The 27,418-nt window shown below is 37.9% G+C and overlaps 1 protein-coding gene across 1 annotated transcript in view; it reads left to right on the forward strand.

The window, feature by feature from the left end:
• The first annotated feature begins 1,878 nt into the window (after positions 1-1,878).
• Positions 1,879-27,418, forward strand: part of DNAH5 (dynein axonemal heavy chain 5) — a 133,033-nt gene continuing 107,493 nt past the window's right edge. Inside the window, 12 exon segments of the mRNA XM_075495645.1 lie at positions 1,879-1,935; positions 6,651-6,785; positions 9,070-9,207; positions 12,274-12,387; positions 14,059-14,280; positions 14,786-14,923; positions 17,620-17,796; positions 18,595-18,708; positions 21,242-21,349; positions 22,094-22,216; positions 24,085-24,300; positions 27,051-27,158. Coding sequence (XP_075351760.1) covers positions 1,879-1,935; positions 6,651-6,785; positions 9,070-9,207; positions 12,274-12,387; positions 14,059-14,280; positions 14,786-14,923; positions 17,620-17,796; positions 18,595-18,708; positions 21,242-21,349; positions 22,094-22,216; positions 24,085-24,300; positions 27,051-27,158 — 1,650 coding nt within the window.

Here is a 27,418-nt window from a genome sequence, read left to right on the forward strand (position 1 = left end):
AAGCCATTTTATGGCACATGAAGGACCAAGAAGATGATTGTGAACAGCCAGCGTAGATTTACGAGTGGCAAATCCTGCATGACCAGCCTGATTGCCTTCTATGATGAGGTGGCTGGCTATGTGGTCAAGGGGAAGGCAGTGATGGTGTTCTTTATCTTGACTTTAGCAAGGTGTCCCATAATATCCTTAGAGTTAAACCAGTGATATATGGACTGAATAATTGTCTGATAATTTGGGTGGAAAATTGGCTGGATAAGTGGGCTCCAAGTGGCACCACGTCCAGCTGGTGGCCAGTTGCTAGTGGTGTCCCTCAGGAATTGATACTGAGGCTAATACTCTTTAGTGTCTTCACAAATGACCTGAATGATGGGACAGAGTGCTATCTCTGCAAGTCTGACAATAACAAACTGGGGGGAGAGGGTGATATGTGGAGGGCAGGGCTGCTATTCAGACCTGGACACGCTTGAGAAATGGGCTGACAGGAACATAAAATAAATTCAATGAAAGCAAATGCTAAGTCCTACAGTAAGATGGAATAACCTTGTATGAAAGTACAGGCCAGTGGCCAACTTGCTAGATAGCAGGTTTACCGAGAAGGACTGCAGGGTTCTGTTCCACACCAAGTTGAACACGAGCCGGTAATGCACCTTGCAGCAAAGAATGCTGACCACATGCGGGGCTGAAATAGCCAGCACGTTGACAGAGCAAGTTCAGTAGTGGGTCACCAAGATGGTCAGGTCCAGGAACTAGCTCAGTATGTAATATTTAATAGCATGTTTAATTTTGAGAGAAGGCTGTAAAGGGTTCAGAGAAAGCTATGGATGTTTACTTTTACACTATATGCAAATTTTTTCAGTGTCTTTCAAACATATACCTAATCAGATTTGACTATAGTAGGTGGGGAAAATTGTATGAAAAAATCAGATAATGTGGGGAAAATGGTTTTTACTCATGCGACTTTTATCAACACTGAGGTTGTCAAGTGATTTTAGGCATGATTCACATTGATATGAGTGGAAGCAGAAATATTTAGGGGCATTCTAAGCCTGAAATAGCTGTAAAAATGTCTTGTTTTTCTTGTTCCTAATATTGGATCATTAGTTTGTTTTTTCTGGCATTTTCAAGAGGACATCAGATTAGATTCTGTCACTGAAATGGAAAAAATTAAGGGTATTTTAAGAAGAAAAACCTTAATGTTCCTTGCTGAAGAAAAATTGCTGTATTAAGCAACCATTGTACAACTGAAAAATAACTGAGTCTGAATGTACTTGTATAAAAAAATATGAATAGAAAACTCTTAGTAGTCTGTAGGTAAAAGCTATTTGAAAGCTGCTTGACTGTTGTTGCTATATATTTAAACAATCATCTGTGACAAGGAAACAAAGATGTCTGTTGACATGAGGATTACTTAAGAAGGCTAAACACAAATCAGATAAGCAGTTATAAAATTGACTTTTGCAAATGGTTATGTTGCCCTTGAGCACGATGAATCGTATCGAGTGGTGTTTGTATATAAACAATATCACCTTAACAACACTGTGGTTGGTAGCAGTAATTTTCAACTCCTCATCTATAGGCAGTAAACTGATGGTTAGAGACCTCTAGTTTCTAAAGTAGTCCGATTTAGTTTTCAAGTAATTTAAATGCACATTAGAACTGAATTTTAAAAAAGATACAGAGCTAAGGTTAACTGCTGCTGGCTTTTGAGGACCTTACTGTATTTTCTAGGGCTCTTCTGGTGTTCCTACAGATAAGGAATGAAACAAATATGAACAAAAAGTTGGGGGGAGAGTTCAAAATGATGAATCAAGAAGCTTGCTCCATGGTTTAAGGCTTATTGCTGAAAAACAGTACTTGATGCTTATATCGAATAGTACAATGTTTAGAGCTGGAAGAAAGCAACTTTGGAAGCGGAGCATTGGCAGAGTTATAAAGGTAAGGAAAACTGAACTTTGGATGAGGTCCGGACTAGTAACTGTATAGTTTGAATAAAGGTGTAAATTGACAGGGGAGTGAGGGGAAGAAAAAGGTGTGTTTTAAAATGGTGTTAAGTGGATGATACTGGTTTCACAAAAATGGATAAACTATGCCTTTTAAAGCAAAACACAGTATTTGGGATAGGTATTTGTCATAAGGCGTAGGGGTTTTCTGTGTAACTGGTCTTGTAAGTTAATTGGTAGGCAATAAAGGCTTAGTTGCATGATATGTTCTGAAGAGTGAATTTGCACTGGGAGATATTTATGCATTTGGCTACTAGTACTTGTATCTTGTCCAGATTGTTGCCGTGGTATAATTTCACAAATGTTATACCGGTACAATAAAGAGCTTGATGCTGGATTTGGCAACAAAACAGGGGTGGGCTCTGTCACCAAGGAAAATTGAAGTTTAACTTCACTCTTCCTATACTTGTAAAATGGGAACAGAACTTTGAAGGTACTACATGGTATTGAGAAACAATAATAAAATATAAAGTCATTAAGACCCTTAGACTTGTTTTAAAAGCTGGTTATTTGAACAAACTGTTCCTGAGTTAATGCAGTGTTATAAAAAATGTGGGAAAGCTCTGATATTTGAGATTTAAGAGTCAGCTAAGGGGACTATCCTAATTCGTAGGGTGTCTGTTCTTTGGAGAGGAGTGAATAAAAAGGTGTGTGTCTGTTGAAAACTCGGGGTGCTTGGAAAGTGTAAAATGGTTTGCAGTTTACTTTTACAGGGAAATCCATGAGTAATGCTTATGAAATATAAAACATCTTAGCAAGTTAAAGGAGAGACAGAGGAATGCCATGTTGGTTAAATAAGTTTTGGATGAGACAGTAAATTAACAATAGAACACTTAACTTTTTGACTCTTTTATTATTGAACTTCCCAGTAAAGTTCAAGTGTATTGCTCATCCATAAGACTTTGATCTGAGAGTGTCTAAATTCAGTAATGCACAGTATTCTGACAACCAAAGGCATCATTTGCTGGATAAACTGTGTTCAGGAACAAGTTTTGACTTGTGCAGTTATGACTTGCATACTAAATAACATTCATGCTAACTCTGATTAGAGTGTCTGCAGACACATCAGCAACTGCACTCTGTAATGGAGAAGTTGGCAATAGTCAATATTTGGTTTCTGAGGCTGTTGTTTCAAAGGAAGGACCCTGGCATCTCTGACTTCTGATCTTTTAGTACCTTCTGCTTACATATATATATATATATATATATTATATACTCTTGTGGTAGTTAGAAAACACTTTTTTAATTTTAACTTAGTCCCCATTTGTTGCTTCAGATTGATGGTGTGATGGTTATGGGTTTAGGCGTATGTTAAAATGAATTTAGGAATCTGCCCTTTATTCTGCTTCAGGAGCAGATGTCTACTGAAATTAAGTTTCCTGTGCTTAATTTTTGGTATTTAGGTACTAGGAATTTTAAGGTTTTATGTAACATAAAACAAGTTACTTGTTATAAGTAGACTAATAATCAAAGAAGGACTTTTTGGTTAATTAGTTTAGCTTTGGACTTGCATCTGTTGTGGGACTATGTCATATGGCCTTTCTTACCTTTGTAACTAACTAAGGGGGGGGGGAAAGAAACCCAAAACTAAAGGTGGCTGTGCTGCTGTTCTTTAAATGAAGAACCAAGGTAAAGCTGTACCATATAAAAACTTGGACAATCCTTCCGGATATCTAAGTGAGAAAGCATTTATCTCTTGTAAATTACTGTTCCATCTGAATCCTCCTACATCATGGGACATTATGAGGAGGCTTTGTTGTATGACCTTGACCAGAATTGCTGCTGATACTTTTCAGGGTTTGCATGTAAGTGTTACTGCACGTACTAGCAATTCCGCTCTTCCCTACATAAATGATAGCTTATGTCTTTTAGCAATCCTTCTGTCTTAAAATCTTACTGTTGCAATGTTCTGTTAAGTGATGTTTATTTGAATTACATAAACCTACCTGGGTTTTGGTATTTTTTTCGTACAGATGCTGTTTAGGGATATGTACTTCTGTAGTGAATCCTGCAGGATGTAAAATATACAAAAACTCCTAGGCTATGACCAGCACAACATTGCTGGTTTGAAGCAAGATGTGGGGGTAATTAAAGGATCTTAAAGTCCAAAGACTGAATTTTGAGAACAGGTTAGTGAATTCCTTCACTGAAGTTCTGCTTGATACAAAAGGATTGAGGGCCTGAAATGCACACCTATGCAAAAATTGGGAAGGAAACAAATCTGGAATAGAAATCTACTTGTTCCTCCATGAGCCTTTTGCTCGTTTATGTCTGGCCCTTAAAGATGGGGAGGAGGGGAAGGGAAGAATAAGAGGTAGAAAGCTCAACATTTTCTTGCAATTCATTCTCTGAGATTCCTAATCATAAGTAAAGAATATCTTAAAAAATTATTCTTTAAGTAGTATGCAAATGGAAAGTGATATTTTGACTGCTTTCCAGTCTAGTTTCTGAGTGTTTTTAAATATTTAAATTAATGACTTGCTATTGAAAGCCTTGAAGTTAGCTTTCTTCTACTTTTTTGGGGGACAATCTAATCCTAAAAGTGAGCTAGAAGTGTCTTCTGATGGCTGCAACAACTGAGAAGTGAGAGTTGGGGAGGAGAAGTTGTTCTTAGAAATGGCAGATCATCAAAATATGGAAGCATGACAGGCAGGGTGTATTCTTGAATTGCATTTTAGCTACTATCAGGAAAAACATGCATGCAACTTGCATTAGAGAGATATCCACCAGAAGAATGCAAATGCCTTCCAGAAGTGACAGGTGATAAATACAAGTGAATGTCTTAATCTTCATAAAACTATAGCTTTATTATCTAGTTAATAATTCCCTGTTTTCTCTAGGTACAGTTCATTAAAAGAATTTAAGTTAACTAGACTTTTAAAGTTTTGTGACATATTAATGAATGCTCTTGTTACTGGACTTAGCATTAGATAATATTTGATTTCTGTGTGAACAGCTATACACAATAGCTAGTATATTTGTTATAGGGCTTGAGAGACTGCAATTAAAGGATTGGAAAGCATTAAAAGAACAGAAACAAACATCAGGGCGTGATTGCCCAGTTTGAGAAGAAGGTGCTTATGATTTCAGCCTACATAAACAGCAACTTGTAGAAGAAATGGAGGCTATGAACATATCAAGGGTCATCTGTATAGGTGGAGTTGGGAACTCATAACCAGTGTAAGATGAATACCGTGTGTAGCAGTATGTCTGGAGTTCTATGCTGGAAACACAGCATGGTACAAAAGTAGTGTCTCTGTAGTTTAAGTAAAACCGAAAGAGCTTTTTGCTGGCTTAAATAGAAGCTAACTAATTGGCAGAGTATTGGTTGTATTTTTCTATGTTAAAGATGCATTATCAGTTGTGTTCAAATTACTGAAACAACAGTTTTTAAGATTCTAGTGTTATTATCTAGCATGAAGCTGATTCAGCCCCAAATCATTGCTTTTTGTATGTCTAACTAGGGGGAAAATTTCTACCCTGATTTGAGAACATGTAGGAAAGGCCAATCCTGTGATGACATTTCACTTTTGGGAAAGTGGAGACTGTGTTAGGGAATGACAGAGGTAAAATAGCATAAAGTACATGTACAAACTAATGTACTACTGCATTCTTCAGTCATATCTGTGTAAAGAACATGATTTCTATGTTTGTCTTTTACATGGAAAAACCTTTCCAGTGCATTCAGCATTTATGAAGGTATGCTAGTAATTACGAGTTTACCAAATATTTGAAAATTACTCCAGGAGGTAGGAAAGATATTTACATAACGGTATAAAGTATATTATGCAAGTCCTATTGGCTCTGCAGAAGCTTGTGGATAAATCACTTGTGCATACTTTATAGAGTTACTAGATTTTTCATAATCACTGGGGAAATAAAGATTGAATTTACCACCAGTGAAACATAATTCTAAATTTCTTTTGAAAATGAAATGATATTAAATCTCGTAATCCACAAGCACAATAATACCAGTAACTATTCCAGAAGGCTATTTGGTCTATAATGTAATGAGGTGTATTACATATGGGAATTCAATTTAATTAGAAGAGTAGGCATACTGCTTGAAGAATGGTATAATAGCTATAGTTAAGCACATTTGTAAACACTTGTGTACCTTGAGGCTTGTGGCTTGTTTTACTTCTCATTATATTAAAGAGATAATGTATGAAACCCTAGCTTTCTCCAGCAGCATCTGTCTTTATTAGAAAATGCTTACAACATCTTCCATGAATAACAAAGATGGGTCAGAATCCTGTCTTGACTTGATGGTCATATGTGACTAGACTGAAAAGCTGGGACTAAGGACTTAGGGTGTTGAACGTAACTTGCAGAATGATGGAGCCATGCATATAAAATACCTTTTTTTGTTTTTTCCTACAGAGCCTTTCAACAAATAAATAATGTTGTGCAAAAGACTGATGATAGAAATTTTGTGCTAAATCTGAAAACAGAACACAGGAAATGAACTGTAAAATCACAACAGGGGTCGCTTCTAACAATTTCACTTGAGTGCCTTAAAAACATAAACCACAAGTACGGAAGAATGTAGTAGCCTTTACTTTTTAAAATAAATTTTAGAATTTTCTTTATTTTTGTTTTCAAAATAGATTGTGAATTATTCATTGTCCACTTTGTGTTTTATAACAGCAAAAGCTCAAGGAAGAGAGGGAGGCTAAACGTGCTCGGCTGGATGGCAGGCATGATTACTTACTGGATGCTGTTGCCTCTTGTGTGAATCTGGACAAAGCAGAAGTAGAAGATGCTATTCTTGACGGTAACCAGGTAATCTGATTAATTTGATAGTGAAGTTCATAGGATGCCTTAGAACTGATATTACCATCAAATACTCAGTGAGATAGTTGAGAGAGTTCTCAGAGTTTGTGTCTGAGATTACTCAAGTCTTCTCATTGAAATAATATTTCTCAGCATTTTGTAATTAAGTTGAACAAAAGTGTCCTTAGTTTCAGGACCTATTGCAACAATATTGATTTTGAAATTGATTAGAATTTCTGCTTTCCAATGGTTATAGATAGTACGGTAAAACCCGTGACACTATTTCATACTGGATCCACAGCATGAAGTCTCTCAATCCTTGTGCATATAGATTCAAGAGTCCTGTCCACAGCAGGCTGCATGTTATTGTTGTTTCCGTTAGGCTGCCACCAGCATTTGTGAGACTACATTGTGATCTAGTTTAGGAAATTAAATCAAGTGGAAACTACTTGACAAAATAGAATGGCTGAGTGATTTGACTGACTACATGAGGGTTAATGCAGGGGCTAAGCCGTTAGAAATATGTATATTGAGGAAACGGTGCATCAAAGTTGATGCTAAGTATTATACGCAATGGAGAAAAATTTTGTGATTTGAAAAGAAATCATTATTTTTTTAAAATCTAGGTAGACAGCAAGTAGATCGTGTTTTACTCCCTGACACTAAAGTAAACATGGTTGTGGGTTTTTTTGTTTTATCTTGCATTCTCTTTCCATCTGTGTACCTTCAATTTATGCATTCCCATTTCAGTGCTAATATTGTTGAGAAACTGAAGAAAGTCCAGTGGAAGACTACCAAGATAGTGATGGCCATAGGATATGTAAAATATGAGACGAGGGAGAATAAGAGATTGAGGGGAAGTCAAATAGTAGCCCGCAGTTGCTTGAAGAGTAGTTACGAAGATGACAGAGCTGAACTCTTCTCAGCGGTTGCAGATGATATAACAAAGGCAATAGCGACAAGTTGCAGATTGGACATTAAGAGACCCTTCTTCACCAGGAGGGTAATGCAGCATGGGAATAGGTTAATCAAGTGAGCTGTGTAATTTCTATCCCTGAGGTTTTTGAGACTCAGCCTAGGCAAAGCTCTGGATGACCTGATCTGCTGTTGATGATACAGGAGGCTGGCCTCAAGATCTCCCAGAAGTGCCTTTCAACATTTTTGTGATTCCATGTCATATAGGAAAATAAGCTGTGCAGAACACTGTCATGCAAGTTAAAAAGGAGAGCTTATTTCAGCCTTTGTGCATTTTATCTCTGAATGGGTTTCCTTGCAAACTGTATTGCCTGAGAAAAATTGTCAGACGAAGAAAATATTGGCAGCTGTTATACTTGGAAAGAGAAAAGTGTAATAGTTGTTTTGACCTCAACTTGGAGGGCTCAGCCAAGATTTTCTGGATTAGCAGTTTATGTGGTCTTGGTGTAACTGAGGCCCATTATTAATGGAAAAGGGATAAATGCAGCTTTCTTCCTGTTGCTGGTGATCTCTTAGCCTGTTTTCTACTAGGAAGTAGAAAGCCTGTTTTCTACTAGGAAGCAAAAATGTACCAGCAAATCTTTCTGAAGAACTTCTAGAAGTAGAAGCCTTTTCTGCTGGAATATTGCAATGTAGTTAGGGACTATGTGAAACAAGGACTCAGATCTCAGACTTTCAAGTGCTGAAACACTGATCAGCATACTGGCATAGAGGAATTAACTTTCTTCCTAGGCTTGTATGGCCTAGATGTGATATTCCTGGACTGCACTACTAATATATGGTTCAAGAATGCTTCATGAAAGCCTTAAATTGATGGATAACTGAAATTGTCCTGATGCTTAAAATATAAATAAATAAAGGCTTCATCTGTTGCTATGATATGGAATAATAGCAGCTGTGTATTTTCTGCTTTCAGCTAGTTAGCTGAATGGCAGTAACAATAACATGGGTGAGGGACTTCAATGAGGTGCTGCTGCACTTCAGTAAATGAAGAAATGCCCTATGCCCTCAGTTTGAGAGACGATATACAGCATGTACAGCAAGTGGTTTCAGTAAATTGAAGCATGGCCTGGCTATATTCAATTGTATTCAGCATGGAAAAATTTAAATTATTCAATTTAGTAGGTGTGTGCTGCTAAAGGACAAGGCAACTCAGTAATTTTTTTTGGGCGGTAGTAACTGGGCCTGGTATAATTTTATTATTGAACAATGACAATGTGATGAGTATTTGTCAGCCCTGTATGTTAAAAATCTGAGCAAGTGAAACTTTTGATAGTGGGTATGCTATGCATAAATATGTCAACATGCTCTCAAACAGGTAGAGCGCATTGACAAATTCTTGGCCCCTGGAGGTCTGCGTCATCTGATGTTCTACTATCAAGATGTGGAGGCAACAGATACAGGTAAAGCAACTTAGGTTTTCCTGCAACATATTATAGTTGTGGTGAGCAAGTATGCAAGGAAAAAGCAGATAGTAAAGTTCTTATAAACTGGGGCTTAAGGCAAGTCAAGTTTGGTCATACTGGGACATCTGTCCTTGCTCATGAAATGAGGATTGATGAAATTACTGAAGCTTATTAGTGCACTTCTGCATATTGCTACTATGCACCAGCAAGGTACTTCCTTGAGAGCCCAGCAACTCTTGCCTGGGGGGTTGGAAAATGGTTTTTGATAGTTAAAAGATGACTTTCACACAAGGTGAGCAGTGACAGATGCTCTGCCCCCTCCCCTCCAGTCACACCACTGATCTGCCCTAGAAGCCCTCGGCATTTCTTGGCACATGACCATCCATCCAGGTGGTCCCATCGCATGACAAATGGCCCCAGGAGACCTGCATTATGGGTAGCAGGGCCATTACCCCAGGAGTCCCTTCTGCTTATATCCCCTTCCCTTCCCCAGTGCCCCCATGTTACCACATTTCTGGGGAAGCCTCCTTCTCGCTTACCCTGGAGGCAGCTCAGGACCCCTGTGACAAGGACATCCTCCCTTTGCCCATGGCTTCTGTCCCAGAGTTTCCAGTGCTGCTGCCGTTGGGATTAGCCAGGCCCCATGTGGCCTCGAGACCCTGTGCTGGGTTAGTGGGAGTTCATCCAGGGTAAACAAGTGGGGTGTACAAGAAGGGCCTCATAAATATAAATACCTGTGTTTATACATATGTAAACATATACCTATATGAGTGTACAAATATGTGTTTGTACCTTATGTATTTTCAGTATATATGTATGTATATACCTAAAAGATATAAAAAGACTGTTTAATATGATATAAGCAACTTTAATTATTAAAATTTAAATGTACATAAAAATTAAATGAAAATACAAACTCAGCCACCAATTTAGAAATCTGCTGAGCAAGTTTTAACATGTCTGAGTTGAACTGGAGGAATTATGTTGGAGAGAGTGTGAGGCAAGGGGCAAAGCTTGGGAATATAATCAGTCCCCGTCACCCACCCTCAAACTGATCAGATGATCCTACAGTATGATTGTGCTGGCCTTTGGTCTTTGAGATGTGCTGCTAGATGCAGGCAACATGGAAAGCTGGAGTAAAAAAGAACAACAAAAAAACCCCCAAATTCACAGCAACGTGTGCATTGAGCGAATAAGCAAAAGTCCCCAAAAGACCATGCACACTGGAGGGGAAAAAAGAGTAAGAAAAAATGAAGTGGTGGTGAAGGAAGAGAATACAGGTGAGCGTGGGATGAAGTGGGTGTGTTGGTGGCTGCCTTTGCCCACAGCCGTGAGTGTACTACAGTTACTTGTACACAGTGTGCAGCTTGTGCTGTGCATTTTTCCTTCGGGGGGGGGGGGGGGGGGCAGAGTTTCTAAAATAATGTTTTGTGCTGATTGTTCTGGGGCTGTGATTCTCAGGCTAGCAAAGTGAAAATCACAGCTATAGTGGTGGCTACTAATCAGTAAAGTTAAGTGCATTTTTATGGCATTACATGCATCTTGTTGGCAAAGGCACTTATTACATACCACCTCAAATATAAGCTGGTTTTCTGACCCTGATGTGGATTAGCAAACACTTCTGTTAGGGCAGAAGATGACACCATGAAGGGTACCTACAAGATATTTTGTGCCCCTGCAGAGCAGGAGACTGTGTATCTCTCAGTTCAGGAAGATGTACTCCAGAGCCCTAAGGGGACATTTCAAAGTCTGGTTTTATGCCCACCCTCATCTGCACCCTTATGTGCAGATTTTTTTGCAATGTTTTGAATGGCACTTCTAATATGCAGCTTAACACCTTCTAGCACCCTTTTCAGTAACAGTACACCTTTTCTAAAGAGACTGCATAGTATACTACTTACTCTAGCTCCATACATTGTGGGAATGTCCTGAAAACTGGGATAACTGTTGCTGGTCTAGCCTCTGTAATTATTGAAGTACAAGGAGAGTGCAAGTTTATGTTAATTGGCAATAAATCAAATTAATAAAATTCTCAGTCAAGACTGTTTTGCTGGTGACAGAGCCCTTGATGTACTTCTGAGGTAAACAAGAGAGAGACTTCTGCAGGAGCTGTGGTGAAAAAGGGGAGGGGGAAAGGTGATGTGAACAAAAGAGTGGGGAGGGGACTTATGGGTGGCCACCTGATCTAAAATAGGGATCTCTGGGGCAGATGGTCATGTGCCTGAAAAAAAAGGGTGGGGGGCTTGTCACTTTTTGCAATTTTTTGGATATTGTCCTTTAACTACTGGTATCAACAATTCGCTTTTTGAGCTTTCTGTTGCAGTGTCTCACTGAGATGCGTGTGTGTGCACATTTTACTCTGAGAAAACACTGGAAAACTAGTAACAGAGAAGTAACGTGGCCAAAAACACAATTTAAGAGAATTATTTTTCCCCCAGAGACACTGCTACTTCTTGGTGACTCTTAGGCTGTTGGTAACACTTGTAAAACATGGGAGCAGCATGTTCATGTTGGGGGAAGAAGAAAGGACAGGGAGGTCCCTTGTAGGTCCCTTATTGTTTTTTTTGTTTTGTTTTTTACTCAAAGAATCTGCTGTGGCCTGTCCCTCCTTGCTTCCACAAGCACTCTATTTCTTTTTTTTTTTTTTGTATGTTAGACCTAGGTCTACATGTTCTTAAGGAAAGACAGTTGATAATAGCTCCTCTGAGGTAAATGACATTTGCTGACTTTTTTTTTTTTTAAGCAATAGAGCATTATCTGCAACTACATGAGAGAGCGCCATGTAAGAGGATCTTGAGCCTGAACCTTTGCTTAGAAGGAATAGAAAACAAATAAATGAAAAGAAATGAAAGGCTTTTGATGTGAGAATGGCAAAACTAGATGAAATGGTTCTTACTGTGCTGTGAGGACTCTGGATGCTACGTATTGTCTGTGGGTAGTCCCATGGGGTGGCTCCAGGGGACTGGGACTCATAGATACACAAATGATAACTGAACTATTTGTTTAGAAAACTTTTCTGTGAATAAATAATCTGTGTTTTTTAAATGTTTCTTTTACTTGAATCTACAGAGCATTTTGGCCTTCCAGGAACAGGATTCAACTCTCATTTGACAAAGAAGAAACCTAAAGTATTTGTGACAGAGGGAAAAGAAGTTGCTTTGACTGGTGTATGCATTTTCTTCATTAGATCTAGTCTTTTTAAACCCATCACAACTGAGAATATCTATCGGGTAAGAGTCAGTTACTGCTGATCGCTGTACATAATCTTTTTTAAAATTCATTTTCATCATGAGGTATTTGCTCTCAGCACGTAATTGGACAGTCTTTGACATGGAGGAATGAGCAAAAGGACACAGTTTGGCTAAATGAAACACAGGACAAAAGAGGAGGGAAATGGAAAAGCTGCAGCAGCAATTATCTAGCAGCAGCAACTTGAAGTGTATCACTGCTATGAAGAAATGATGCTAAGGAAGAAAATTTATGACAATCCAAAATGACAAAGAGTAGTTAGTCAATACCTAAATAATAAGCTGTTAAATTTCAGTAAGTGCTAGCAAATCCATTAACCCAAACAAAAATGGTTTTATTTTTGAGAGTGTATATGCAAATTATATATAAACAAGTTTTTACTGGTGAAAGACTCCTTAAATCTATGATAGTCTGGTGTGAACAAAGCTGGATCAAGTGCTCCAGTACTGATGAACACAGAGTAAAATGTAGGGAATCCTATAGTTGTAGACAAACTAATTGGAGCACTAAAATAAGAATGATGGACTAAATGAGAATTTAGTGTTGTGGAAAACTTTCTATACACTTCAAAATGGGAACTTTCAAGTACAGCTCCTAAGCCAGCAAGTTTAACTTCCCCCATCTCTTCTAGGAAAAACCTTTAAAACTGTATTTTGCCCAGGTAGGCAAGAAATAGAAGAGTGAAGGGTGGATGACCTGGCTGTCATTATTAGATTATTATTTGATTTCTACAGACACATGCTTTAAAGTTTTATGTTTAACCTCTTTTTTTTTTATTTTGAAAGACTTGGCTTAAATTTTAGTCAATTATATACTATTTAACATTTGAAGATTTTCTGCTTATTAATAATGCTTGCAAGCTGGTAATTGCAACTGAAAGATGTGTAAAGCAGACTTTTTCACAAGTAATGATAAGGTCCTTTCTGATAGTAGATAATACCTTAAAACTAGGAAAGACAAGTCGAAAAGTAAAAATGGTAAGTCTGAAGACACATCTAATGTGTGACACTTAAATACAAGTTGTTTGGTGTTAAATTATTTTGCTGAAAAAAATTCTTGTGGTACCTTCTAATGAAGCAAACGATGGCTGGCAGATTCATGTAATTTACCTTAGAAGTCTTCAGAGGCTTTCTCAGAATGTCTAAAAAGCAGATGTTCTGTGAATTGCTCTCTGTCAAACTGTATAGAGTTGTTCTTTCTGGACCAAAATCTTTGGGCAATTGCAAGTCAGAATTAACTGTAGTTCATAACTCTTTTGGTATCTAAGCCCTTTAAGTGCACTGATCTCTGCCTATATGTATATATGCATGTATGAATGTACTCAAAAATATAACTCCTGATAGATTTAGAAGTGGAAGGCTGGGATAATTTTACTCACCTATATAAACTGTGCTTTATAAATAGAGGTCTCTTATACTCTCATTATATTTTGGAAGTGTTTTCAGATCTTTTGTTTCCTCAGTTTTGTATGACAAACTGTCACCCTGTGCAAATCTTGCAGCCTCTGCTAGCAAGAATTGTGCTGTTATTGCTTGAAGAGCACTTGTACACGCTGGTAATTTTTGAGGTGCTCAAGGCAATAGGACTGGAATAAATGTAATGATGGCAAAATTTTGTTTTCTATTTTAACTTGTATTGTGTTTCTTTTACAGGAAGTAAATTTTAATATGATGAATGTAGGTCGAGATGGCTTACTAAAAAGTGTTGAGCAGTTGATATCAGAAATCTTCATTCCAGCCTTACAGACTATGGACTGTGGCTGGGTTGAACTTGGTGAACCTCAAGAAGCTTCCAATATTAAGCAGGACTTCCTTGGTTCCCTTGAAGCGTTTGTTAGTGTGCTATCAGGAACTCAGCAAAGTCTGTTGGAAAAGGTAGTATGTTCATGTGGCAACTAGAAATTGAGTTAACTGTAGAATGTCTCTTGCTCTGGAGCTTTTGAATTAGTTGCTGTTGTAGAATACTTATTAAAAATTACTTTTGTTAAACTGAAGAAAAGAACCCTACTTTTGTTTGTTGTCATCAGTAACTTGTTATATGTTGATCTGTGGCTTTAATGTTTCTGAGGCTCAACTTCAATGTCTCTTGACTGTTCAATGGCTGTGGCCTTTCTTAAAGAATGCTTAATGTATAACACACAGTTGCTTTAACTGTTAGTTCCTACTTCTGCCCTGTCCTTCACACGGGCTGAGAGCACAGCTGCCAGGCTGGGGAATTCTCCAGATTCTGGAGTCCAGTTCTGGCTCAAACCAGTTTAATTTAAACTGAAGTGGGGATATGAAATGAGATACCCCAAGTGGGGAAACCAGTTACTTTTTAAAGTTCCTGGATTATTTCTCACGAACATTTCAGTTTTTTTTTTTTTAACTTTTGTTTTAGGTCAATCTGAAGAAATGTGAAACATATGATCTGAAAACTCTAAGAGGACCTTCAGATTATCTGACGGTTGCTAACAGCATAGATGCTCTTGAAAGAATAGAAGTCTGCATGAAAGGGTGGACCAAACAAATTGAACAGGTGATACACTGGACAACTGTGAAATATAACAACATCTGCATGTTGGCAGATGATGAGTTTATCCTGTTGGCATATAGCTACCTTTCGATAAGTTTAGATGTGATCAATCCCTGTATTTTAAAGTACTGTTGGCATGTTTTGTGTGCTTTTACTTCTCAATGAGGATACTACAGAGAGCTTTTTTCATCTACTAGTAAATGGAGTGTACACATGTCTTTGGAAGCTTAGTTCCCTGTTTTTGATAATCACCTCATCTTGAAGGGAAAACATAGTGCTGATGGAACCTCTTCATGTGGTTAGAAGTATTGTAAACTTAGTGCACTTGTTTTAAGTGTGGATAAAATTTAAAAAATGCAGCTAAGATTTGTAATTGCAATTTTTTTAAATCTCAGAAGCATAGTATATATAATAGACCTAATCCATAGATCTTAAAGTTCTTTTCAGAAAGAAATGAAACTACCGATTGAGTTGTTGCATGAAATTAATATCCGGTTCTTGTGGTCTATGCATCAGCAATCCATTCAATGTAAAACATAGGAGCTCAGGGAAACAAATTCTGTAATGTTTGTACAGGCAGGCATTGAGGAAGAGGACAGGATGAGTAACTTTTAAACTTGGAAAATGGAAACTTAGCTGCTACCTTATTCTCTGTTCTGCTTGTAGAATTTACTGCTAAGATTTTATCAGAGAAATATGTTTGTCTGCAAATTAAGAAATCAGCTCCATGAAAGACTTTTATGAAAGCCTATACCTCTTAAAAGGAAGAAAGAAAATTAAAAAAAGAAACCTCTTTAATTTATAAACACATGAGCTGAAACTGGTGGGGAGAGTGTATTGCAATTAGCTGCACTTCTTCCAAAAGATTTACTCTATTTTCTTTTGCTACTCACCTTTTGCCAAATAGGTTAAAATAGTCATTAAAGCATTTGCTATCATTAATTTAGCAAAGCAAGAAAGATCTTTAGTCTAATGAACCCAGATGTCATGGAGAGATTTTTAGTTGTGTTATTTTTTGGTGAAAGAAGGATAATTTAGTTTATTTTCATTCTTGGAACTGCATTATGGGTTTATGGATTTCAATACCAAACTTAAGAATGTTAATTTGCTCAGAAACTGGAGGAAGAAGGGAGCCATGTTTTGAGTTGACATTAAATGTTTCTTGTTCTTTACTGTATGAGGGATTGGAAGCATAATTTTTGACTGGACAGAAGTTTTCATAGCTATTTTTTGCTTTTTAGGAAAGGAAAGACTTAACAAATGGCAAGGTTCATGAGGGTGCTGCTTTACCCCTTACAACAATGAGGGATATGAGCAAGCAGAGGTGTATCTATAGCTAAGCTTATAATAACTTATTGTTACATAATAATTCTGTCCCCACATCACCTGGTTCTCCAAGGGACTTGAGTTTGTATTGCCTCTTGGGAAGATGGCTTCATCCTTTATAAACAAATTAGCACAAACCCCACCATTACTGGTTTGGATTAAAGGTCCTTTTAAACCAATGACATCTCCCTGACTACAGGCAAAAGTGGATGCTGGGGAACAGTATAAAAGCAGGGTAAGCTGATAGCCGTACTTTCCATCAGTATTCTTCCAGCCTCTAACAATTTGTAATTCAGAGATTTTGCAAGCCAGATTCATTTTTCCTTTTTAATTCTGTAACTTTCTGTGGTTTTCTTTTCCATGTAAACTTGTCCAGTCTCCCCTTCAGCTTGTTCAGAAAACATAAGGATATGGGCAGAAATTATTTCAATCCACCTTACCCAGCTCAGAGAGAAAAGCTGAACCCACTGAGCTGATGAGAGATAAGGAAGCCTCCTAAGTAGTTTGAAGTGCACCTGAACCTACCTTAATTCTCAAGATCTTGAGTGATGCATTTCAAAACAGTAAAAGCAGGTTTTTTACCATTTCAAAGTTGTTTATGCTTTTACAACTCATTCATTACATCCATGATGCAAGCTTTCACATTCAGCATTATTATAGATCTGCAATGCGTTCTTCTATTTGTTGTGACTGAAGTGTTGTCAAATATTATGTAGAATAAGTTACAGATAGTAACAATTTTCAGTGAATATTATACTCATAAAAAAAATTGTGAAGCAAACTAAAGCAATCTTCAGAATATTCTTAAGTAGCTGGCTGCTGGTAGTTGGATTACCCACTGGAGAAAGGATCACAGTAAATATGCTCCTTCCAGTTCTTACCTCAACATTTGCTGTGAGCTCCTTGTGTCCATACTGCATTAGGGAAAGTATTCTGTCTATGCTTATATCATGGTTACTAAGGTGAGCATCTCTACCTCTTGTAAGAAATAAACTGCTCGAAAGATTCACCTTAGCCAAGAAATGAAAATAGAAAACAGTTAGTGATTCCCAGTGGATTTAATGAAAGCAAAAGGAACACAGTAATTCAGTGAACTATATTCTCAGTGGTCAAAATTGTACTTTGAAACATGCTTTGCAGGTTATTTGCAGAAACTGTAATTGTCTGTAACAGTGCTCTTGAGATACTACTCCCTCTTTAACTCAGAACTAAGAAGGCCAAGCAAAATTAAAGTCTCTTATGTGAGGTGGTCGCTGAGTTAGGTAATTTATCATGGGAGGTTAATAGTATGAATTAAATTATGAATTAATCCATGCTATCCATGCAGATAAAAAATATTAGCATCACTCACTAATATTACTGTATGATAAAAGGTTCTTGCAGAAAATGACCAGTTGAGAAAGGAAGCTGATGACCTTGGACCACGAGCAGAGCTTGATTACTGGAAAAAGAGAGTGTCAAAATTCAACTACCTTACGGACCAGCTGAAGAGCCCAGATGTGAAGGCAGTGCTTGGAGTACTCACTGCTGCTAAATCCAAACTGCTGAAGGTTTCTATTTTGAATTATGACAGATGTAAAGACTAGAAATGCTCTGTATACCCTAGTTCATTTTGATGTACATAACATTGCTCGTGGGGAAAATATTGAAGCGTCTTTGACTTTTGTTTTCTGTGTCCTTCCTGATTCCTCACCTTGAGTAGATAAAGTTTAAATCTAGTTTAATTTATTGTAAAAGACTGGGCATCCCCTTTGCATCCACATGGTTCAACAGGAATAAATACTTATAAATCTTTGAGAAGTTGATTATTAAACCAGAAAATTGAATTCATGAACTGGGTATTTAATGAAAAGAAAATGAAAAAACCACAATTTTTAAACCTCTTTCTCATGTTGTTACAGTGTCTGTCAAAACCACTTGTGGGGTCATAACTTCTCACATTGACATAACAAAGTTAAAGACCCATCACAAACACAAAAATAGGTGAATAAAACAAAAAGTCTTGGTTCATCAAATGAGAGATGTGAAACATACATGGTTATATATTCATTGGTCCATCAAGCAAAAATAGTTAACAGATGATGTCTATATATTTTACAACAGCTTGACTTGACACTACTACTGACATAACTTGTTGAGCTGAGTGGTCTAAACTAGTTGTATGTTCACAGTCAAGTTATTGAAGCAAAACAAGGACCTGTTCCTCATCTTGGGTAAACAAGTGCAACTCTGAAGTAACAGATCTGTGCTTTCAAATGTGTTTAAAGGCTAAGGACAAAACAGAGTGATCTCAAAACAGTTTTTTCTGAAATGTGTGGTTTTATTTTTTTTCAACTTTCTATTCTTAGAACTGGCGAGCATTGGATATTCGCATCACAGATGCAGCAAATGAAGCTAAAGATAACGTGAAGTATCTATATTCTCTGGAAAAATGTTGTGACCCATTATACAATAGTGATCCTGTAAGCAGAACTTTTAAATTCTTAACATGAATCACTTGAGACAACTAAAATGAATGTATTTTGTAGGATCAGTTTGGAAATAACACAGATAGCATTTTAGGTATGCATCTCTAGTTTGAGACTTTGTTCAGTTATGCTTAAAGTGGCCTAGTGGGAATTTGTGGCTACACTTTCTGGCTTGTTATTTTCTTGCCATGGTATCTATAAAGCTCTTGCTCTGATGATGACACTGGATTCTGTGCTATGGGAGGAAGTGAAATCTTGGCAATTAAAAAAAAAAAGGGGGGGGGGCAGGTGAAAGTGAACCTGGTGCTATGCTAAAGACGAAGGCTGGGCTTTTGTCTTTGTGTTGGTGGCCAGGTCACTCTTAGCCTAACACTTATAAGGCAATTTTCAGCTTCTTGGGTTAGGAAAACATAAATATGGTTATGGAAATATTAAGGTGTAAATATAAATCACCTTCTCGTATCATAGTAACAGGATAACGCAAGCATAACAAGTAGCAAACAAAACTAGCCAACCTAAAGTATGGATAGGAGGCAGGATTCTCACTGTCCCATTATCTGCTACTGTAGGTGGCAAATGGTGGCTTTTATTAAAACTGGTTTTGCAACTGACTGTATGTGTCTTGCTAGTCAGAGAAATATGACGAGTAGCCATGAAGCCTCAAAGCTTTGACCATCCTAGCTACCTCTCTCTCCGTACTTTTCCCAAAGTGAAATTGCCTCCAAACAGTGCTTGAGGCAACCATAGTATGGCTCTGTTTGTTTGCATTTACTGGATGGTGTTAGAACAGTGTCGTCTTTCAGTGTTTCCCAATCTGATATTTGAATCTCTCAGATGAAAGGTTAGTATGATACCCATGCAAAACAGAGTTAAAGTGAATATGCTTGCTGTTGGCACTGTGCAGGGTCTGTTGATCTGCTTTGTGCTCCCTGTACTGGCTTTTACCAAGGAGGAAGTGGTGCCAGCTTCAGAGATGTTTTGTTTTGTTCTGAGAAGGTGTAGCACTAGGGTGGAAGCCATGGAGGCATAGAGTGTGAACCCTTCCCTTACTGATATTTACCTGTAAAATGTTGAGAACTGGTTTGTCAATAGAGTAAAACTGAAATTGCTTTGGACATTCAGACGTGAGGAGGAGCTGTCTGGAAAAATCTTTCGATCGGGCCTGTTCATGGGCTGAAGACAGGACTGCTGGACTTTTGAAATGATGCTTCTCCTCAAAGTATTTAGCAAAAGGCTTTTCTCTTCTACACAAGACTTACTAAAAATCATAGAGGGGATGGAGAATTAAAGTGGGTGTGGTGGGTTAACCTTGGCTATGGGCTAAACTCCCACCCAAGCACCCACTCTCACTCCCCCTTCTCAACAGGATGAGGGGTAGAATATAGGATGAAAAAGGTGGTGGATTTTTCAGACAAAGACAAGGGCATCACTTACCTATTATCGTCATAGGCAAAACAGACTCAACTTGGGGGAAAGTAACTTAATATATTGCTAGTGAAAATAGGTTTGGATAGTAAGAAACAAAGACAAAAATTAAAACCACATCTCCCCACTACCCCCCTTCTTCCCAGGCTCAGCTTCACTCCTTCACTCCCGACTTCTTGTCCTCCCCCTGAGCGGTGCAGGAGGATGGGGAATGGGGGCTGTGGTCAGTCCATAACACCTCCTCTCTGCCGCTCTCTCCTCCTCTCACACTTTCCTCCTCCTTCAGGGGCATCTCTGCTGGGGTGCCTGGAGCAGCTCCTGCCCTCCTCCTGCTCTCCCCTTGGGGCTTGCAGGGCTGTTTCTCACCCTGTTTCCCTCAGCCCCGGCTGCCGTTTCTTACCCAGTTTCTTACACGTTTCTTGTCCATCTTTTGCCCTTCCTTCCCCAGACTTTCCCTGAGGCTTCCGCCCGTGGCTGAGGGGCTCAGCCGGGCCCTGCAGTGGGGCTGTTGGAGCTGGCTGGAACCGGCTGTGTCTGGCACGGGGCAGCCCCGGCCGCTCCTCACAGGGGCCGCCCCGGCTGTCAGCACCTGGGCACCTGCACTCCAAACAATGAGCTATAAGATCACCTCCTCCCAGGCACTTAATGTATTGAATATAATTTTTTATGATCTAAATGCCAGTACTACAGGAAAGTTCTTCTTCATAGTTCCTTTATTCAAATGAGTGCTATGAGGCTTAATGCAATTTTTGGGCTCTCTTTATATGCAAGCTTACATCAGGTTTAGCAAAAGAGTGTACAAACATACTTTTTGTGAAAATAAGTGGTACTTCTGAAGAGGCCTTTGTCTCTATCAAATTTTACTCACTGACCAGAATTCTTCTAGCCAAGACTCTAGTGAAAATTTTTCCCCAAAATTGAATTGTAGAGCTTGGAGGGTGAAGTAGGACAGGTAGCTCTGCAGGAGAGGCCCAGGGAAACAAGAGGCAGAAACGTTAGGAAGACCATGCTCATAAGGCTCCTGGGTTCTCTGATTAGGTGTTGAGCTGATGTATGGTAACAGAAGTCCTAAGCAGAGTTCAGACTGTGTGTTTCTTTCCAGGTGTCCATGGTGGATGCTATTCCAGGACTCATAAATGCAATTAAAATGATTCAGAGTATCTCTCAGTATTACAACACGTCCGAAAAGATATCCTCGCTGTTTGTGAAGGTTGGTGCTACAGCATGAAAGGAAATTTTGACAGATTTTTTTTGTGTGGTGTTGCTTGAGTGAGAGACGGAAAACACAAAGGGACCAAGCAATTGAAGAGGCAGCATTTTGGTCAATTTAATGCTGCTTTTTGTATAGAATATATAGAGAATTGGAAATAGTGGTAAAACTACTTCAGAGTTAGAACTTATTTTACTGTCCATAATTTGGAGTTGTAAGAATTTTTTCAGACTTCTTGAAGATCAGGGCTAATCTCAACCCTGACATGCATAGATTGAGGAACTTTTTGTTACAATGAGTTTTGCCTGTGGTGAACTGTTTTTTGTAGAACCAGTTCTGTTAAGTTTATATAGCCCTTAAGCCTCCTTATGATTGCATAAAGAAGGAAATGGAGTGGGAAGGACAATCTGTTCTTTAATGATCATAGTCTCATGGGCCCTTGATTTTACCTTTGCTTTCAGAAGTGCTAAGTCTTATGACTTTGTAGTCCTCAATATCATTTCAAGGTTGGTACAAGGTGTTTAGGTTTAGGATGAACGTAGTTAATCAACAACATTTTGGTGGTGTACTGATCTGGAGGCTGGATATTGCCAGGAGAACAGTCTGTCTATGTAGCTGGTATTTGGTACTGATGTTTTGCAGGCTTTAGGCCGGTGGAGTCAGAGGTATGGGATGAGACTGAAAGAAGGGCAAGATCTGCTTTGTCTTGAAATGTTTTTTTCACAAGGTTAAAACTGCCTTTAGGTGACCAATCAGATGATCACAGCATGTAAATCTTACATTACAAACAACAATACGGCCACCATTTGGAATCAACCTCAGGAGAGAGTTATGGAAAAGCTACAAGCAGCCATTAGACTTAAACAGGTAGGTGGGAAGAGCATGTGGAAAACAGAATATAAGGTGAGATTTAGGAGGGCATAATTAGGAAAACTTTTATAAGTGGAAGCAATGCTATAATGAAGGAAAATGAAGCAACTGAAAAAATACCCTTTGGAACTGGAGTATTTATATTAGAGCTAACAGGTATTTAGTCCAGTGTCTGTTGATTTTCCAGAAACAGGATTTCGATGCTTAGCCTAACTTAGCTATGCTTCTTATATGAGAATTACTTGGATTTTCATGCCTGAGTTTCTCTAGAAAGTTTCTTCTCACATGATGAGGAGGGACGTGTAATAGAAATGAAAACGGAGGAAATTACTGAGCTGAATATATTCCAAAGATATATGGACAAGCTATACCTTTAGAAAGGGCAGTTTAGTGAACTGAGAAGAATTCAGCTGTTCAGATTGCATAGACTTGTTGGGAAAGTAACCTTTTTTTTTTTTTTGGCATATGCTTCTATGACTGTTTTGGGATCCTCCTCCCCCTCCCCCCCCTTTAGAACATAGGATCATAGTATAATTCAGCTTGGAAGGGTCCTCAGCAGGTATCTAGTTCAACCTTGTGCTCAAAGACAAAGCAGGGACAGCTATGAGATCAAACTTGGTTTCCCAGTCCTTTATCCAGTCCTGTCTTGAAGTTCTCCAAGGATGAAGAGATTGCACAGCCTTTCTGAGCAACCTCTTTCACTGCTTGACTGTCCTTATAGTGAAAGATTTTCTCCTTACATCCAATCAGAACATCTTCTGTGTCAATTTATGCCCGTTGCCTCTAGGCCTCTGTCCATGTGTTACTGTGAAGAGCCTAGCTCTGTCTTCTTGATAACCTCCCTGTAGGTGTCAGAAGGTTCATATTAGGTTTCCTCCATTATTACATTTTGATTTCCTGATAATATGTGCTTGGAAGACTAGAACTTTATCCTGAGACATTCTGAAACAACAAATCTTGCATAGTTCTAGCACAAATTAGTGTAAATTTATAAGATGTCTTACCATCAGCAACGAGCAGTAAATTTGTATATTTATATAAAGATACAGCAAATTATTCAGTTGCTGCATTAAAATGTGTTGAAGGGTTAGGTTTTTATTTGAGTCGTATGAGTTCCAAAAGCTTTCAGAAAGTCAATAGATTAAAACTTAAAATTCAAATCACTAACAGCTTAGGAAACTCTGGGCCCTTTGTATTAATATCTCCAAGTGGGGTTATTCATACATATATGTGCTAAAAAATAATGAACATTGTATTTTAAAGATAACTACTCTTGAAAGAAACCATTTCAGGCAAGTCTGTTGACTGTGTAATCTGACTTTGGGAAGAATTTAATTTTAACATGTTTGCAGTAAGGTTTGTGCCCAGTGAAGAAAGTAGAAAGAAAACTGGAAGCTGCTATGGAGCAGCATTCTAACTTCACAAGGGTTTTTGTTCTGGAAAGTGATTTTGGAAAATTTGAAACATTATTACTCAATAAAACTGCTCAGCACACAATCATTATTTTCAGTCTCTGAAAACTGAAATCTGGGTTGTCATCTTGGATATTCAGTAAACACATCAAGCCCTGCTATAAAATGGAGAGAACAGAATTTCACGCTAGCTAAGGATGGAACATACAAACACATATATGTGCAGTTCATTCATTTGATGAAATGTGTGATCCTGTAATGGTGGTGTTGGGTTAGTTTTCAGAGACAAATTCTGTTACTGTCTTTATAGTGTTCATGATTGTTTGTTGATGAAACTTCTACTTGCTATCAAGTTAGGATAATATCTGTCTGGGTAAATATTGTTCTAGCTGATGACAGTGCCTTTTATTATATGCTTGACATTCTTCTTTTAAATTCTTCTTTTGTTTTTAGGAGTATCAAAATTGCTTTCACAAGATAAAAGAGAAATTGGAGCAAAATCCAGCGGAAAGACAGTTTGATTTTAGTGAGATGTATATCTTTGGAAAATTTGAAACCTTTCATCGACGTCTGGTAAAGATAATAGATGTTTTCAATACTATGAAAACCTACTCGGTTCTACAGGAGTCTCAGATAGATGGATTGGAAGGAATGATCACAAAATATGAGGTACACAGCAAATTTTGGATATCCTGTCAGTCTGACTTGAACTTTAAACAATAAATAATTATGAAAATTAGAAAAGTGTTTATCAAGAGAAAAACTAACTCTGTAAGTTGTGCTAAAATTACTGGGTAATAGTTAACAAAGTAAATATATGATTGCTGGGGAAGTGAGCAGACAAGATGAAAAGGGGCAGGTGGACATCTGAAAGAGGTGTGTTAAAATCAAAGTTGATTGAAAAAAGCAACAAAATGGGGAGACTTTGTAACAGGAGTAATTGGAGCCATGGTTTTGTGTTATGATCAGGAGAAACAGTGAGAAGTGCAACATTTCTGTCTTTACAAATGTTTTGCTAGCTATGAAAGTGTACTGTGACCAAAATTGCAGACTATCTTCATCTTTTGCCCTTTATTCTAGGGGCACCTGATCAGTGCCCACTGCTGAGGCTGGCTCCATTGGCCTGGTGGTCAATGCTGCAGTCAGATTTTCCTTGCAGCTCGGGGTGAAACAAGCCCCAGTTCCATTTCTGTGCTGCATAACTACCAATAAACATGACTTTGATTTCTTGAAATAAGTATTTTTTTAAAAAGAGGAAAAAAACTTGGACTCTTAGATTTGTTTCTTTAAGGAAATAATGTGCTTAATTCCAGCAAAACAGATTATTAGGTTTACTTAAAATCCGTACTCTAGTTCTAGAGTACAATCATCAGCTTTGTGTTTTATGAGGGAAGAAAGAGTTAATTCACAGATGGCTATCTTTAGGGTGAGGGAGGAAGAGAAATGACTTAGCTGGTTTTCTCTGGAAAGCTCTTCAAGTTTAGGCCTTTTCTTTTGTAACAGCAAAATCCCTTTGCTTGTTAGTATTACTATTCAGGTTTCTTTCCTCGTCTTTTTATTTAGTAGGAGTGAGACTTGAACAACAAGGAGCTCTTCTAAGAATATAAATATACTAAATTGCATTCTTTTCCTTCCTTCTTTCCAAGATTAACTTTCTTTTCTAGCAAGTAAAGTCTTCCCTGCTTTTACTGAGCCTGAGTTAACTTACCTTATTGTATATCTTTCTTAGTGCAGTATCATAGTTATGGCACTTGTAAATATTAAAATAAATCAGAAGTATTCAATATGTGGAGTTTGTAGACTACTTTTAGAAATCACATGTGATACAGTGGAGTACAGGCAAATGTGGCATTCTAATTTGCTTTACCCTGTTCTTTTTCTTTTTGTTATGGCCATAAGTACATCACTTTGCTTTAGTTAAATAACTGTAGGGTAAAATGTGAGCATTCCATGGTCCGTCCTCGTTCGATTCACTCCCTGTTGCAGTCTGGGGTTTTGATTCCTTGACTGCATCCTTCACAGTAGCCAGTTTTCTCCTTTTTTCTCTTCTGCAGTCTTCTGAGAAGAAACCTAGGCACAATGGGAAGGATAGCTTGGTCCAAGACTATTCCGCATGGGCAGGTGTGGGCTGCTCTAAATTTGCTTCCTTCACTGAGAGCTGCTTTCTAAAGCTGTGCCAGCAGGCTTCTCAGCAACTTGGGTTGCTGAGAATTTTCAGGTCATGCTATGAAGATACTATTTTGGTAGGCTGGAACACAGACATCTCATTTATTTGGGGCATTTGTATTTGAAAAGCTCTGTGACCATTAGCCCAGGCTTTGGTGCAGTCTGCCAACTCTATACAGATATACCGCATTATCCATTGCAGCACTCGAGTCTTAAAGTAAGAGCTTTCTGTAACACCTAGTTACTGTGAAGTCAATTTCATTTGGGGATGCAGCGGGTAAGGGGAAATTATACATGCTTAGGTAGAAAATACTACATGGAAGGTTCTGGATAGTATGCATAAAGGGCAGAAAGTGATTGTACTTTTTTAACAGTGACAAAATTGAGGTACTGAAGTATTTGACATGGACCATAGCTATAGTTACGTGACTGATTATATGACTTGAAAAATTTTTACAATAGAAAGTTATTATGTTGCAGTTCTTTATGCTTTACCACTTAGTTGCTATCGAGGATTTGCTTTTTTTTAGAGGAAAAGATGGAATTTTTATTTACAGCAAAGCAATAAAACTGAAGTTCAGTTGACTTATAATAAAATGGTGGAAGTCTGCTGTGCTGAAAATACGTTGAGCTTCATAGCTGTACTGTGGTAAACTACTAGGATGTTGAACAGTGGTTCATCATTAGAAATCCTTTAACTGTGTGTACAGCTCAAGGGAGATGCTGATTAAGATGTACTTTCATTTGAGTGGACAGCAGCTATGTAAGAGACGCCAGGAATAATAAGTCCTGGGCTGGTGATGTGTTGCATCTTACTGTGACTTCTGAATAGTCTGTTTTTCTATGGAATCAGTTAATTTAAAGACATGGAAAATACTAATGTTAAAATATTTTTCTATGTTGAACTTTGTTAACTTTTAAATAGAAATAATGAACCTCTGCATGAGAGAATATTTACTCGGTAACACATGTCTTAGATGAAAAGCAAGAGTCTGAATTTTCTGTCAGTTCTAATTCACTTTAAACAACAGTAAATAATATAAAGGAAATTCATATGGCCATTGCACCAACTTCTTTCCTGAAAATATGTCATTTAAGTGGTTTGCTTATATTGCTCAGCAAATACTGGTAACTAATGGCAAAGGTAAAATGTGAATGTGCTCAGCCTGTTGTGCTAAATATTTTGGTGTGGTAAGTCTTTTTGATAAGACAGTTTTTTGGTGATAATTTTATTTTTTTGTGAAACTGTTTAGACCATTGTTGACATCATGAAGAAAAGGCATTACAATTTCTTGGATCAACGGAAGACTGATTTTGACCAAGACTATGAAGAATTTTGCAAAGAGATAAATGATCTTCATGTAGGTTTTATGATTCAAATAAGAATTTAATTTACTGATGAATCCTCATGAAAACAACAATACCTCTGAGTTACCACCAAAGAAATTATGCAAATCTCAAAGTTTGTAATACAAAATTGAAAAATTATTCTACTGTATCTCCACTTTAAAGCTTGTATTTATTCTCTAACTTTCAGACCAGTTTCACAGAATAGACCAGAAGGGGCCTTGAGGGCCTCCAGCAAAAGGATTTTTCAATACTGTACTTTATTTGGAAGTTA

This window comes from Mycteria americana, chromosome 2, assembly GCF_035582795.1.
Source record: "Mycteria americana isolate JAX WOST 10 ecotype Jacksonville Zoo and Gardens chromosome 2, USCA_MyAme_1.0, whole genome shotgun sequence".
Taxonomy (NCBI): Eukaryota; Metazoa; Chordata; class Aves; order Ciconiiformes; family Ciconiidae; genus Mycteria; species Mycteria americana.